Source organism: Mixophyes fleayi, chromosome 12 (assembly GCF_038048845.1).
Source record: "Mixophyes fleayi isolate aMixFle1 chromosome 12, aMixFle1.hap1, whole genome shotgun sequence".
Lineage (NCBI taxonomy): Eukaryota > Metazoa > Chordata > Amphibia > Anura > Limnodynastidae > Mixophyes > Mixophyes fleayi.
The window spans coordinates 53881204-53896795 of NC_134413.1; the positions used below are offsets into that span (position 1 = coordinate 53881204).

The following is a 15592-nucleotide window of genomic DNA, read 5'->3' on the forward strand; positions in this document are numbered from 1 at the left end:
TAAAAACCATGTTGCAGGTTATTGCCAACACTAATATTGTTTTTAAAGACTATGGTGGTTATTGCCCTCTTGCTGACTGGACACACTTTTTTTTTTTTTTTAATTTAAAAAAAAATAAATTATGCCTGGACTGGCAGGAAGAGGTTCAGGTGCCAGGTTTAGGCGCCGGATATAGACGACTTTGCAGGGGAAACTTAAAGCGGCAATGACTTTCAAGACAAAACTTGCCTAGAAAGCATTTGCCGTTTTAAATTTCCTCTGCGAAGTTGTCAATATCCGGTGACTTGCAGAAACCGATGCTTCTCGAAATCTCTTACAGATACTTGAAAATGAGACAATTATCATTCCAATATTTTTAGGTTTCTAATTATCTACCTTATTTTGTTGTTTTAGTGGCATGAGAACAACAAACAATACATCCAAGTGGTCTCCACCAGAGAATTACAAGAAGTGAGTTTGTTTGTTTTTGTTTTATTTTACTTTGTTTCCCTTTTTATTCTCTGTACCCCATAAGTGCTTTAAAATTTAATAATAAAGAAAAAAAATCAGGAAGGGCATTGGCATAAGGGCACAAGGCAGGTATTAGCAGACATAAGTTTGTTTATCATAACTGCATTTTCAGTGTATTTGTTTTTAATTCAAAATACTGTTAATTAGCAAGGTTTGCTATATTGTGTCTAACTTTCCTGTTGTAAGAAACAATTAACATTTGTTGTAAGGATATTGTAATAAAAATTGTATGTTAAAATAATTCACAATCTTTATAAAAATTCAATCTCACACACTTAAACACAGCCAGATCACCGAGTCAAATGGATAGAGAATTATCAAATCACTTTTTTTTTTCATGGGTTTACTGCTGTAAAGTGAATTATTTATTTTAAATCATTTTTTTTTCGTAACGGCAAAAGCAAAACAAAGGTCATAAGACATGTCAACAGTAATACAAAAATCAGATATAATGTTTCGTACAAAGATAAAATAAACCGGTATCAAACCCAACGGCCAGCCTACTGGGGTTTTAAAGATTGCCAAAGATTAACTTTTATTTTTATATACAGTGTGATAAAGAACTGCTGGGGTTTTGTGGTATGTAATTTAGGTAAATAAAGGGGGGGAATAGTGCTTTACTATTGTCAGGTGAAATGGGCCCTATGAGAAAACGATTATACCGTTAAGGGGTAACTGGGGGGGTTACTGAATAATAGAGGGGGTAGCGGGGATCAGGATTCTTACTATCTAGACAACTTTTAATAGAAAATGTGTACAGACACAATAAAGAAAAGTCTGGACACCCCCTGTGGGTAAACACTTCTCTGGACCAGAATACAGTATGACAGGTTTAAAAGCCCTAATACTGAAAGGTCTTTTTAAAAATGACAGGGAGAGAAAGATCTGAGAATTTAAGCTGATAAGAACATTCCAGTTATTGACACAAAGGCTCAATCTAACACCTGGATTTATTACCCACTACTTGGACACACTTCACACCCCACAGCAAAGTGACTCCAGATCTCTGAACCTGTAGGACTTTACGCTTCCATCCATAAGGAAAACCTCAGTTTTATTACTTTAGCTTATCTTAATGATCTACCCCCCCCCCCCCCCCTTTGTATAAATTTTTTGATGTAACAGCTCTTAAATGTTGTGCTGGTTTCAAAGTCATTCATTTGTAAAGTTGCCTGGTGAAGGGGCCTTTGTGCTCTGAAACCTAGCAAATATAATAATATTTTTTTTGGTTAGCCAATAAAGGTATCACTCCTATAATACTTTTGACTTTTTTTAACACGAAAGTATTTACCATCACATAGATTTTTCTGGCTAACACGGTACTGCAATAATAATTTTCACAATTTTTATTTTTTTTTTGCTACACATCATGAAGGAGACTTGTAATGTACTCCATGAAGCCTGTGTGCTATGTTCTATTGACAACATTGTTCTGGCATGGTCGTGATGCTTTTTTCTAATCGCTAGAAATTTGAAGTTTGGCTGCATTGAATATGTGTTTGATCAGTTTATTAGTAGCTTTATCTATTGATCTAATTAGTTGGCATAGTAGGGTGATCAAATGGTCCTTGGTTTTTATAGGGGAATTTAATATAGTCATTTAAATAAAATAAAAAAATGTATACAAGGTTTTTATCAATATTGATGGTGTGACCATAACACTAATTATATTTAATTTATTGAGAAATAAAAGCTACTCCAGAACTTGGATTCTAACAGTTGTCAATACTCAGGCCCACCTATTAGGGATATATATATATATATATATATATATATATATATATATATATTTATAGATTTTGTATTTCGATGTGATGTCCTTGAGGTTCTGGTCACTCCCTGATTAATCATCTAAGTGGAGAAGTGCCATTACTCTTACCAGCGATTTATTTATTTCTCATTCATCCACTCTGGGGGACACTGCTACAATGGGGATGTATGATGGCGCAGGAGTTGTGCTGCTAAACTTCCTGTGGGTCAGCAGGACCAGGGGGCTGTGTGCGCGCAGTGCGAAGTGGAGTGCAGGCACAGGGGGTTGCTGCAGTGACAGTGGACAAACCAGCATGGGTTTCTTTGCTGGCACAGTCTGTATCTGTTACCCCAGCTTAATACCAGACAACTGAGACCACGAACATGGCGGTAGGGGCCCCTATGGGGTCGGCCCCATCTACCTCGGCAGACAATGTGACGGCTGTTTCACAGATTACTGAAGGGGACATGTCTCAGACTGCTTCTATTACCCCTAGGCGGAGCCAGCTTGGTCATCTTCCCTGGGTAGGAGATTGGACCTCTTGAATAGGTTGTTAGACTCTCCAAGTATGGTGACACCTAGAACCAAGTGACAAAAATCCTCACACATTTTTTCCCTGTCAGATTCAGAGGGGTCTTCTGAAGAAGAGGGGGAAGTGATTGAGGATTCAGACTCTACCCAGTTGGGTGATAGGGACGAGTCAGTAAGGAACCAGGGTATTCAGGATCTGGTTATGGCAGTACGTCAGACCTTTGATCTGGTAGAACCAGAGGAGCTGGGTCCGAACCAGGGTATATTCTCTCGTAAGAGACCTAAGACTGTGTGTTTTTCTTCATCAGTGGAGCTAACCGTGATAGCCGAGGCAGCTTGGAAAGAGCCAGATAGGAGATTTTCTATTCTGTGTAGATTAGGCAAATCTATATCCCTTACAGGAACAGGAAGCGCTGGGAACAGGTTCCCTGAGTAGATGCTCCAGTAGCTCGGTTGGCTCGTCATACCAGCTTACAAGTGCCGAGTTCGGCTGTCCTTCAGGACTCCACGGACAGGAAAATAGAGAGTTGTCTTAAGTCTATATTTTCTGCTGCGGGTTTATCTCTGACCCATATTTTCTTTGGCATGGCTTGTTAGGCCTATGGAATCCTGGGCTGATCAACTAGATTCAGAGCTTCAACCATTAGCCATGCATTTAAAGGTGGCCTCGGGTTATTTATGAGGCAGCACAGAATGCAGCATCTATTTCTTCTGCGGTTTCTGCTAGGAGAATCCTCAGGCTTGGTGCCTGGGACGCGGATGAGAGATCTAAAAAGTCCTTGGAAGCCCTGCCTTATTCTGCTTCGGTCCTTTTTGGACCAGAGTTGGATACCATGATCAGGAAGGCTACAGGAGGGAGGAGTACTTTTCTGCCTGTTAGGCTCGACCTCTAGGTGCCTGTTGGACACCTAGAGGTCAAGCTCCTAGCTTTAATTAATTTCGGCAGACCTTTCGGTGTAGCCCGGTTCACAGGGATCAGTCTACCAGTAGAGGTAGAACCCAGGGTTCCCAGGGACAGGCTGTCAGAGGCAGGGGGTCTTATTCTAAGAGGCGCCCAGTCCTCACAAATCCGGACAAACCCTCTGCATGACAGGATTCCCCCTATTCCCACTGCAGCGGGTGTATGGGGTCGCCTACATTTGTTTCAGGATCAGTGGACAGTGGCCTCTCGAGACAATTTTGTATTAGGAATTATATCTGGGGATACATCTTGGATCTTTCAGGAACCTCTCCTCAGCGTTTTTTTCACATGCATCTTTCGAGAGATCCGGAAAGAAGACAGACAATTATCAGTTCGGTCACCTCTCTTCTTTCCGCGGGAGTCATATGTCATGTACTGGAGTCTCAAAAGGAACAAGGTTTTTACTCCAACCTCTTTTTGGTTCCAAAACCAGACTGCTCGTTCCGGCAAATTCTCAACCTGAAGGGACTGAATCAGTTCCTCCAGGTGAGCAAGTTCGGTCATCCAGGGGTTGGAACCTCGAGAGTTTCTTATATGGATTATAAATTATCCCAATTCTCAGCTAGTTCCTTCTCAGAGAATGATATTTCTGGGACTTCTGATGGACACCAAGTGTCAGAAAGTTTTCCTTTCGGAACCCAAGGCTTGTGCATTAAGGCAGGCAGTAAGGAGACTCCTACATCATTCAAGTTCTTCCATTCTTTTAGGTTTGAAGCTTCTGGAACACTTGGTGTCCACGTTCGAGACCCTTTCATACGGTTAGTTCCACTCTCGGAGATTCCAATGGGACCTTCTGAGTTAGTGGTCAGGGTCTCCTCTTCATCTTGATACTCAACGAATGACCCTTTTAGCGGAAGCTCGTCTCTCCCTTCTGTGGTGGATGAATCTGAGCCACCTGACAGCGGGCCGATCCTTTGTCTCTTGGTCCTGGATTCTGGTGACTACTGATGCCAGGCTTCAGGGTTGGGGAGCAGTTGTCCTCAGTCTAAATCAACAGGGTCTGTGGACAGGCAGGCAGACAGACAAATCAATATTACAGAATTCAAGGTGACGCTTTTGGCTGTTCGGGGAGTGCAGCCTCTATTACATGGCAGACCGGTACGTCAGATATATAAACCGACAGGGAGGAACAAAGAGCGCAGAGGTCATGAAGGTGAAAAAACAGATCTTCACCTGGGCAGAAGACTTTGTGCCAGCCATCTCGGCTGTGTTCATTCTGGGGCTCGAGAATTGGGAGACGGATTTCCTGAGCAGACATGCGTTCCTTCCCGGAGAGTGGTCCCTCCCCCCTTTAAGATTTTTCAGATGTTGGTGCAGAGATGGGTCTGCCGGATCTGGATTTAATGGCATCCAGGCACAATTGCCAGGTTCTTTGGTTTTGTTCCAGAACCAGGGATTCCCAGGCGGTAGCGGTGGATGTCTTAACAGTGAATTGGAATTCCAACTGGGATATCTCTTTCCGCCGATTCCCATGATTCAGCGGGTTCTCAGACGGGTTCGTCTGGGAGGTCGTTGGGTGATCCAGATGGCTCTGAATTAGCCCAGACGAGTCTGGTACGCCAAAATGGCAGCCGGACTAAGTTAGGTCCTTCCTCGTCGTCCCAACTTGTTAAGTCAGGAACCGTTTTATCATCGGGATTCTCAGCAACTGGCTTTAATGACGTGGCTGTTGAGGCCGGTCTCTGGAGATCAAAGGGCTTCTTGCTAAAGGTAGTGCAGACCCTGATGCGAGCGTGCAAACCTTCTTCAGCTCGCATATACCACAGGGTGTGGCGAGCTTACACTGGATGTCATGAACGGCATTTTTCCAGAGCGGACCTTTTCAAATTATCCCGTCTGTTGACTTTCCTACAGCTTTAGAAGCAGGACTTCGGCTGGCTTATCTGAAGGTTCAAATATCTCTCGGTATTCTTTTAATGTAGATTGGCAGTTATACCGGATGTTCAGACTTTTTTTTTCAAGGAGTGTTACAGGTTCAGCCAGCTTATGTTCCATCCATGGCTCCCTGGGATTTCAATTTGGTGTCAGAGGTTCTTCAGACGGCTCCTTTTGAGCCTTTACATTCGATTTACTTGAGACTTTTAACATGGAAAGTTGTTTTTTTGCTGCCATAACGTCTGCGCTCAGGGTTTCAGAGTTGGGTGATCTGTCATGCAGGGCCCCATATCTAGTTTTTCATGAAGACAGGGCTGTCCTAAGGACGGTTCCTTCGTTCTTGCCTAAAGTTGTGTCAGGGTTCCACATTAGACATAGTGGTTTCGGCTTTTAAGGGTGGTTCATCTTCATCTGAGTCTTCTTTTCCTGCATCCTTAGATGTCGTTAGGGCATTGCAAAGTTATGTGGATATAACATCATCTTATAAAAAGATGGATTCCCTCTTTGTTTTATGATTCTCAAAAGAGGGGTTGGCTTGCCTCCAAGCAAACTATTGCTCGTTGGATCAAGTCCATGATCAAGCAGACTTATGTGAGCTTGAACAGACCTTTGCGGGTGAGGATCACTGCTCACTCCACTCGTTCTGTGGGGGCATCTCTGGCCACACGCCATGGGACTTCTGCATACCTTCACTAAGTTCTATCAGTTTAATGTGTTTGTGTCGGCTGATACAGGGTTCGGCCGCAGAGCGTTCCCTCCCTTAGGGGGCTGCTTTGGTATGCCCCCATTGTAGTAGTGTCCTCCAGAGTGGATGAATGTGAAAAGGGGATTTATGTACTTACGTTAAATCTCTTTCTCTGAATCCATCTGGGGGACACTGCGTTCCCTCCCTTTTGCTCTTCTGCTGTGTGGTCTTGGTTGGTTGCTCTTTTCCTTGGGGTTTTTGTATTACACTGAGGCTAGTAGGGTTTGCAGAGGGGAGGAGTCAGCAGCAAGTTAAGTTAACTGTTTAAGTACCAACTCTTGCACCCTCTTACAACCCCATTGTAGCAGTGTCCCCCAGATAGATTTAGAGAAAGATTTAACGTAAATACATAAATCCCCTATTTTCACAAGTCTGACTTGGCAGAACCCATTTACTGCAGATTTCATGCTGGTAAACTTGTAAACCACTTATTAATATAGAGTAGGACACATCGAACAGCCTGTTCTTTTGGAAGTGCAAAGTTTTTTTTTATTTTATTTTAAATATGACCTGACACTTCCTCAAAATACACACTGGTGACTTCAAAACAAAATCAGGCGAAAGTAGAGAGGTCAGACATGGCTTTTCTCCTCTTTGCTCAAGTAGTAATGGATGTTCAAGCAGGAACAAGCCGCAGACTCCACCATCTTGGCAAAAGGATCTTTATGTACGTAGATTCTCATTTGCACATAGATGGATGTGTGCAAGATTCAGTGTGACTTTGGTATGAGCTGTAATGCAGACTTTCTCTCTTCTGTCATCTCCGACAAATGACACATATACAGAAAAGCGTAATAGTAATGTGCCAGTAAATGTCTAACACACTGGGATTTCAACAGAACATGTCATGTTGGGAATGCTTGAGAATCTCTACCTTAGTGAGTTCTGTTTGTGGTGCGGAGAAAAAAACATTGAAAAATAACTCATGAACTTTGTTTCAGGAGAGTGGCAGCATTAGAAGCTAAACAGAGTCATTATAAAGAGATGCAGAAGGGTCCAGGATCTTTGCATGTCGATGCCAACTTGAGGTATCGGGGGTTATCACCAGAAGACCGAGCTATAGCTGAACGACTGGAAAAACTCAAACAGGAAACCAAACCTAGTGAGTAGAATAAAATATATTACAGATTATAACAGCCAAGCTCTCATCTTTTTATAAGCAATTGATCCAAATAATATGTATTGACTTGTAAAACTTACCGACAGACCCCTCCCCCTGCCAACCCCCTGAGTCCTCAGTTTAAGTTAGGTGCCCAAAAGAGTTGGGCTTGTTTTTTGTTACAGTGAATTTTTTTTTTCACTTCTGTTGGTATATTTTTTTTACTAGTCATGAGGGGGCTCTGTTCTATAACAGAGCACTCTCGGGTGAGAAGGGCCCTTCTGCGGAGAGCCGGACGGCTCTCGCTGACAGGAAGAATTTTTCCTTTTTCATACCTTCTCTTGCAGTGTGACGAGCGGCTTATACAAGCCGCTGTCACACTGCCTATTCAGACTACCGATGCTGCCCGGTGGGCATAGAACGCTGGTACTCTGCGCGGCCAAAGACAGAGAGGAAGATACCAAGTTCCCCCTTCAGGAAAAGGCGGGGGGAACTTGACGTTACTGTCCGGGCCGAGTGCCGCACTGATACAGGCGACTCTGCTTATTAGAGAAGCCGAGATCACCTAGGGGGGGCATGAGCCACTATTAAAGCAGTAAGGAGATGGAGAGGGCCATAAACACGGGGAGAGCTAGGAAAAGAACTCCCCCCGTTGCAGAGGTGAAGTGGAACAGGCAGAGGCGCCAAATCTGCCCGGGAAAAGCAGGCATCCACGTCACTGCTTCATCTCCGTGCACAGAGCTGCTGACAAGCTTCTCCCTCTACTGTTACTTAGTTCAGAGGAAAGGCTAAGTACCATATTTCTTTTCTATATACTCTCTATACTATATAGATAGGATGTATTAGAATTTGTGGTGGATTTTTATATATTGGTGGGGCATAGTATATGAATATTTAGATACTTGCTCTCACATATTACACTAATACAGGGATACTATCTTTTGACTTTGTCACAGAGCCAGGCCCGGCGCTCCCATTAGGCAACCTTAGGCAGTTGCCTAGGGCGCCGGGACCTGCAGGGCGCCGCTGACTAGATTTTCTAATCTAGTCAGCGGCTCGGGAGAGAAGTGTTTTTCAACAGCGCATCTCACACATGATCACTGACTGGCGTCAGTGATCATGTGATATTCTGTCCGGCGGCGCCTCTGAGGTATCACACTGTCTGTCACTGACAGACACAGTGTGAATAAAGTTCTCCCCTCCCCTCTCAGCATGCATCGCGAGGAGCAGCTAGAGGAAGAAAAGGTAAGTAAAATGTAATTATTTTTTTATTTAGTGTGTTCGGGGGGCGCGGGCGGCAGCGGCAAAATTTTGCCTAGGGCGCCGTGAACGCTAGCACCGGCCCTGCATAGAGCAGTTAGTATCTTCTGTTTATTTCTGTGTGCGCCTGGTTATTTGGCTATACTGTGTTTGATTTAAAAAATGTCTGAAAAAGCTAAAGCACCCAAGGCCAAATACTATACTTTTTCCAAGTGTATTACTAAACTGCCTAGTGAGCACCAGGAACCAGGGGCTCTCTGTAATGACTGCGGTGGGGCTTGTAGGGCGGCGCAGTCACAGGCTAGTGCCCTACTTCTAACAGAAACTCCAGCGTGGTCGGCTGCCTTGAGGCAGGGGGTTAGTACTTTGGAACAGCTGCTTTCTAAGCCCTCAGAAATTCCAGCGGTGGCAGCGTCACTCCCTTCAACCTCTGGTACTGTAACCTCTCCTAATTCAGGGGTGGTCATGGGGAATACCGAGTCTATTGTTTCAGGGCTAGTGGTACACCCCTCTATATTGCCTTCTCAGGCCCCTATTATGGGGTATAGATCAGTTGAACCGATTTCTAGAGAGTCCGAGCCTTTTGCCCAGAAATAAAAGACGTAGATCAGCTAATCACCTTCTGGCTCATTCGGAATCTGAGAGATCCTCAGAAGAGGAAGGTGAAGTTGTACAGGACTCAGATTCCGCACAGGTGGACTCTGAGGAGTCTCCCAGGTATCAGGGTATGGACGACCTGGTGATAGCAGTGCGTCAAGCCTTAGGGTTCTTGGACTTAGAAGAGGCTAGGTCTTCAGAGCGGGGTCTTTTTAAGAAGGTCTCTAAACAAGCGGTCCGTTTCCCTCCTTGTGTGGAGTTAAGAGAGATCACATAAGCATCTTGGAAACAACCTGACGAGGTATGCTATTCCTAAAAGGTACTTGTCATTGTACCCTCTGCAGGAGGAAGACATATCTTGTTGGGTACAAGTCCCAAAAGTAGATACTCCAGTGGCGAGCTTAGCTCGCCACACTACGCTTCATGTTCCAGGAACAGCTTCGTTACAGGACCCGACTGACCGTAGGTTAGAGACTTTTCTAAAGTCCGTCTACACGGCAGCAGGTACCAATTTCAGGCCTGCGTTTTCAGCAGCATTGGTTGCCAGGGCTATGAAAACGTGGGCTAACCAATTAGCGATAGCCTTGCCGGTTTCTGACTTACTTCCGTTGGCATTGCACCTTAAGGAGCCTTCACGTTATGTCTACGAAGCTGCTCAGAACTCTATTTCCTCTTCTCTCTCAGCAACGGCTGTGACGGCTAGAAGAACATTATGGCTGAGGTCTTGGGATGCGGATTTTGACTCTAAAAAGTCTTTAGAGTCCCTCCCTTATTCAAGTGGAGTGTTATTTGGTCCAGAATTGGATTAATTTATTTCCTAGTCTACAGGAGGCAAAAGTATCTTTTAACCAGTCAATACTCCAATGCCTAGGACTCCTAGGTTTAGTTCGTTCAGACAGCTCTTTCGAGGGGGCTCGTCTGGCAGAGGGTAGGCATTTAGATCCAGGTCGTCTGGAGGCAGGAGACACTCTCTCCGAGGTAGGTCTTCCTCCTCCTCCTCCTCCTCAAGTCGCCCACCCTCCAATGTTAGCAGCGGAGGGAGTGGGGGTACGTCTGCTACTGTTCAAAGATCAGTGGGCAGAGTCCTCAGTGGATAGTTGGATTCGTGGGATCATGGCAAGTGGTTACATGATGGACTTGGAGGGCCCAGCCCCTCCAAGGTTTTTTTTTTTTGTAACCAGATATAGACAACAGATTGGGCGCTTGCAGTAAATATCGCCAGAATATTCTGCTAATTAATCTGCAGCTTCCACTTAGCAACTTGCTGAGGTTGCTACAATGAATAGAATAATAAAAAAATAAAAAATATTACTATATCGGGTTAAGTGTGAGATCAAACCATAACCCACGAATAAATCTCTCCTCTTAAGAACAAGTAGGAATGGATAAGACATGGATCAAAAGATTATTGATTGCGATCACAAAGAATATCATCTAAGCGGATAAAAGACGACTAAGGGTTAACCACCAGATTGGATGCAGCATATAAAGGGGATAGAGTCTCGACATGTCACTTACCTCTGATGAAAACGTCACGGATGACGGAGAAACGTGTCAGGTGATTTCCATAATGTCACTTCCGGGGATAGTAACATAGCAACATAGTTGATGAGGTTGAAAAAAGACACCAGTCCATCAAGTTCAACCTATTTTGGATCTCCTGCGATCCTGCACTTATATTTGAAATTAATCCAGAGTAGGCAACCGCCCATCTGTTTCAATTTTGAAAATCCCCCCAGACTCAATATTGCAATCCAATTTTACCCTATATCCACTACTATCCTTTATTTTAAATTAACGGTCGTATCCCTGGATACACCTTTCCGCTAAAAATTTGTCTAACCCTTTCTTAAACATATCTATTGAATCTGCCATCACAACCTTCCCTGGCAATGAATTCCATATCTTGACTGCCCTTACTGTAAAGAACCCCTTCCTTTGCTGGTTGTGAAATTTCCTCTCCTCTAACCTTAGGGGATGACCACGTGTCCTGTGTATGGTCCTTGGGGTAAAAAGTTCCCATGAAAGCTCTCTGTATTGACCCCTAATGTATTTGTACATAGTAATCATATCTCCCCTTAGACGCCTCTTTTCTAAAGTAAACATGCCTAAACTGGCTAACCTTTCCTCATAACTTAATGACTCCATACCCTTTATCAATTTTGTCGCCCTTCTCTGAACCCTTTCTAGTTCCAAATTATCTTTTTTATAGAGTGGTGCCCAGAACTGTACTGCATATTCAAGATGAGGTCTTACCAACGATTTATACAGTGGATTATACAGAAGTAGCCGTGTGGGGGCAGTTGTAATACTTTGCAATAATAATGAAAAATGTTGGAGGATTTTGGCCACACCTGCCAGGACTGGTCCTAATGATAGTCAGTGGTTTAACACACACACTGCTGGCTGTAGTCCTCACATAGTGCCTTTTATACTAGTACTCAGTACTTCATTGCTCCAGCCTGATGCAAATCTGCATGGAGTTTGCGCTGTGCGTATTCTGGAAAAAAAAACGAGCCACATTTTGCTGCTACTATAAGCCTGTGTCTATGCTTAGCCTTCTAGACACCACCTATTCTCTGCACCTCAGATGTTTTCATTTGCAAGCAAGATGTTAAGAGTAGCCACATGGACACCAGTTTTGTGTGTCTTTTTTGGTCACCAGCCGATTACAGGTTCAGCTGGGAACAACTAATCTCTTCCAGACAGATTTCAATTGTTCCTGGCTGTCGTTGGTGGAAGCCCGTACATGCATATACAGTATTTGGTGTCTGTTTGTTGTAAATCGGCCATATTGACAAAAACAAAACAAAAAACCAATCGCATACATTGCTATCTTTACACATGGGGCCAGTCCTTTCACTCAGGCTCTCACTCAGAGTGTTGACCAACAGGATTGTTTTCCAATTTGGCTACACATATGCTTGGCCCAAATGGACAGATCCGTAATGCATCCTGAGCAGTGAATATCTAGATGTGTCCAAAGGGTGATTGTTAATGACTGCTGTCTATTTCTGTCTGCCAACTGAATGTATATGAGTGCCTGAAAGTAATTGTGATCAATGTAGATCACATTATTTGTGCAACCTAACCTGAATGCCCAATAAAATGTCATATTAGATCACAATCCTTCAATCCGTGTGTGTCTCTGACAAATGATGCTTTTAATTGACTGAGAGCATATGAACTTTTATTTTATTCTTTATACTCGTATTCTTGTCCACCTACAGACAACTTTTAAAGTATTGAACACATGACCTTGAAATTATCCATAATTGTTCAACTCTGTCCATTGTACACCATTCTATACACAGTGCACCTCTGTCATATCCAATGGCAACATGAAAAAACATTTGCCTAGTAATCAAGTGAAGACTGATATCAAAGTATTGAAAGTTGTCAAAGGTCCTAAACAAGTCCACAAATTAAAGGACCACTAAACCTCAATTGACATTTTCAAAATTCAGGCAACAGGTTCAGAAAAGGACTGTAAAAGGGCAAGAATCTGTACAGCAAAGACAAAGCAGGAAAACACAGCACCCAGGTACACATAGCAGGACCTATAGATGCCGCACAGAGCCCAGACTGAGACTCGCAACAACACCACCAATGTGTGCACAATTGACTACAGAACCTAAAATGCTCAAACCCTCATGTGAATGCGACTAAGTAGAACGTGACTATGGTAGAAAAACATTCGGTCTCTGACATTCTTTCAACCTTTTTAAGATGTGGGTTTTTTTTGGGGGGTTTTATTTTGTCTTGGTTGTCTGAAAAGCTTTTATTTAGATTAATATATACTGGATTAGTCTTACCTTCCTGTTCACTAGATGGTGACATAATTATAATAATGGATTATAAAAGTTTTTATATATTGCAAACATATTTTACAGCGACACTGCATGGAGTATATTAGAAACATAATCTATATCAGGCCTGGACAACCTGTGGGTCTCTCGGTGTTGTGAAACTACAAGTCCCAGCATGCTTTGCCAATCAATAGCCAGATGATCGATGTCAGGGTTGTTCAGGCCTGATCCACATGTTAACAGGCAAAATGCATCTTACTAAGAAATAGAAAAGCTTACAATCTTCTCTCTGAGAAAGTCTTGGTCTGGGTACACACTACGTTTTTTTCAGACGACTATTGGGTCAATCTAGTAATAAACAACTGTTCGGCCAATATCGCATTAGTGTGTTTACTTGAATGATGAACGACTGTCGTTCCAAAGTACCGATTATTGTCTCCTTTGATTGTCCAGCAAAAATATAAATCTCGTTCCTGCATTGTGTAAGCACTCACAACTGTCTGAGTAGAGAGTGCTGTAGGTGGAATAATTTGTCCGTTCGTTCTGAGACTGAATATTTCGTTTTAGAGTCACAGAAGTGAAATAAATTTATAATGACGTGGAAAATTCAAAATTTATTTTGTGTGTACTCGCCTTAAATCAGTGTGACAGGACTAACCGACTACACTGCTCTTGGACCAGATGAAGAGCACAGATTTGAACGTAAATCAAATATAGTGTGTACACATGAATCGGCAGACTGATTGGAACGTCAGTCGTTTGTAAAATCATTAGTGATAACAAGTTGGTCAAAATTATTCACATGTGTATTTAGCCTTACTAAAGCCACTAGCCTGGGCTAGTATATAAATCTCCCATTTGTTTGGTAATAGCCAAAATGTCCTGTAAAATCTTGTAGCAAGCATTTACAACTCCCATTAAGCAAAATCTGACATTGTAGAGATTCCGGTTAGTATGTCAGTATTATTGAGTGCATTTTAAAGGTATGTGTTTGAGTTTATGAAGTATCATTGGGTGGTGCCAACTGGCAGCCCTCCTATTCTCTCCCTGCGGGCTGAAGCTTGGGATTTTTAATGGGCCAGCTGGACAATAGTGATAGTAAAACTACAGTAATAATTTGGTTTTATTTATGTGTTTTTGTTAAGCCACCACACCTTGCCTGCCAAATGAGGGAGGAGGGGATTCAGAGGTTGAGAATGGGGGGAGGGGGGATGATGTGGAGCACCAATAGCGATACTTCTCAAGTGAAGCTTTATGTACATGTCATTTGGCATGACGTTGAGTGAGTACTGCATGTAAGCGGCTAATTAGATTCTTGTGCCACAAGCCTCCCATCATGTCAACACTCAGTACTCCTGGAGTGGGGCTTGTTCTTATGATTTGCACAAGTGGATTGGGAGCAGACGTTTGAAGTAGGAATCAGGTGAACATAGGCAAGAATATCATTTTTGTTTTGTTTTTTTTGTTTTTGAAATGTTTGTTTTGTATTTTAGCCTTCAAAAGAAACCATACAAGCTTGGTTACATGTCAAGTGCACATCCATTGTGTTAGTCTACTACTGGTGACGTAATTTGGCATTACTGCTATTTGTGACATTATAGGGTATGACAAATTTTGGTAGCATTATTGCCCATAAATAAAATTGGTGACCTTATTGGACAAGATTGTCAACTGGTGACATTATTGGGCGATACTACTACTGGCAACTGGTGACATTATTGGGGATTAGTCATTATTGGTAACATTTGGCATTACTGCTACTGTTTTAGCATTTTTTGCAAATTGTATTGACATTATTGGGCACTTCTACCATTGTTATTACAAATACTGTTACCGCTGTACATATAATTACCTGTTTCTACTACTGCTGGCGTATACATGGGCCCTACTAGAACAGTCATATTACTGGGTAATATAAATATTACATATGAGCTTGCATGTTCACAAACTGATGTCGCAGCTCCTGTATACACTCACTTGACTGTTCCTATAGCATGGCAGCAAGGAGCAGACAACAGAAACTCAGAGTAATGCATTCTATCTTTTGATTCACAGACACTTTAGTGAAGAATACCAGTGCACGTCTCTAACAGTGACAGATTTGTTGCACCCCAATAGAGAAACTGTGAAATAATAAATAAATTTTTTTTTTTATTTATTTTTTTTAAACATTTTCCTGAAATTGGATGGATAACCTGTCAAAGTAGTTGGGGATTACACGCGAGTCATGCAAAATAGAAGAGGTTGCTCAGCATTGATCTAGACTAATTCTTATGAGATGACTGTACATTTTTTGTATTGCTCTGCACTGTATGCATAATGTACATATCTGTATATGTTTTTCTCTCATTGCAATGCAAAGAACTCCCTAAAACATAAATTTTATCCTACATTAATTCTGAATCAAACTCTAAGGGCTAGATTTACTAAGCTGCGGGTTTGAAAAAGTGGGGAT

At 42.6% G+C, this 15592-nt stretch overlaps 1 protein-coding gene across 2 annotated transcripts in view; it reads left to right on the forward strand.

Moving 5' to 3' along the window:
• Positions 1 to 15592, forward strand: part of ZFYVE19 (zinc finger FYVE-type containing 19) — a 44798-nt gene that overhangs the window by 8377 nt on the left and 20829 nt on the right. For both annotated transcript variants that reach the window (XM_075193465.1, XM_075193466.1), the window contains 2 exons: positions 394 to 450; positions 7314 to 7474. In XM_075193465.1, the coding sequence (XP_075049566.1) occupies positions 394 to 450; positions 7314 to 7474 (218 nt within the window). The remainder of the gene's footprint in view (positions 1 to 393; positions 451 to 7313; positions 7475 to 15592) is intronic.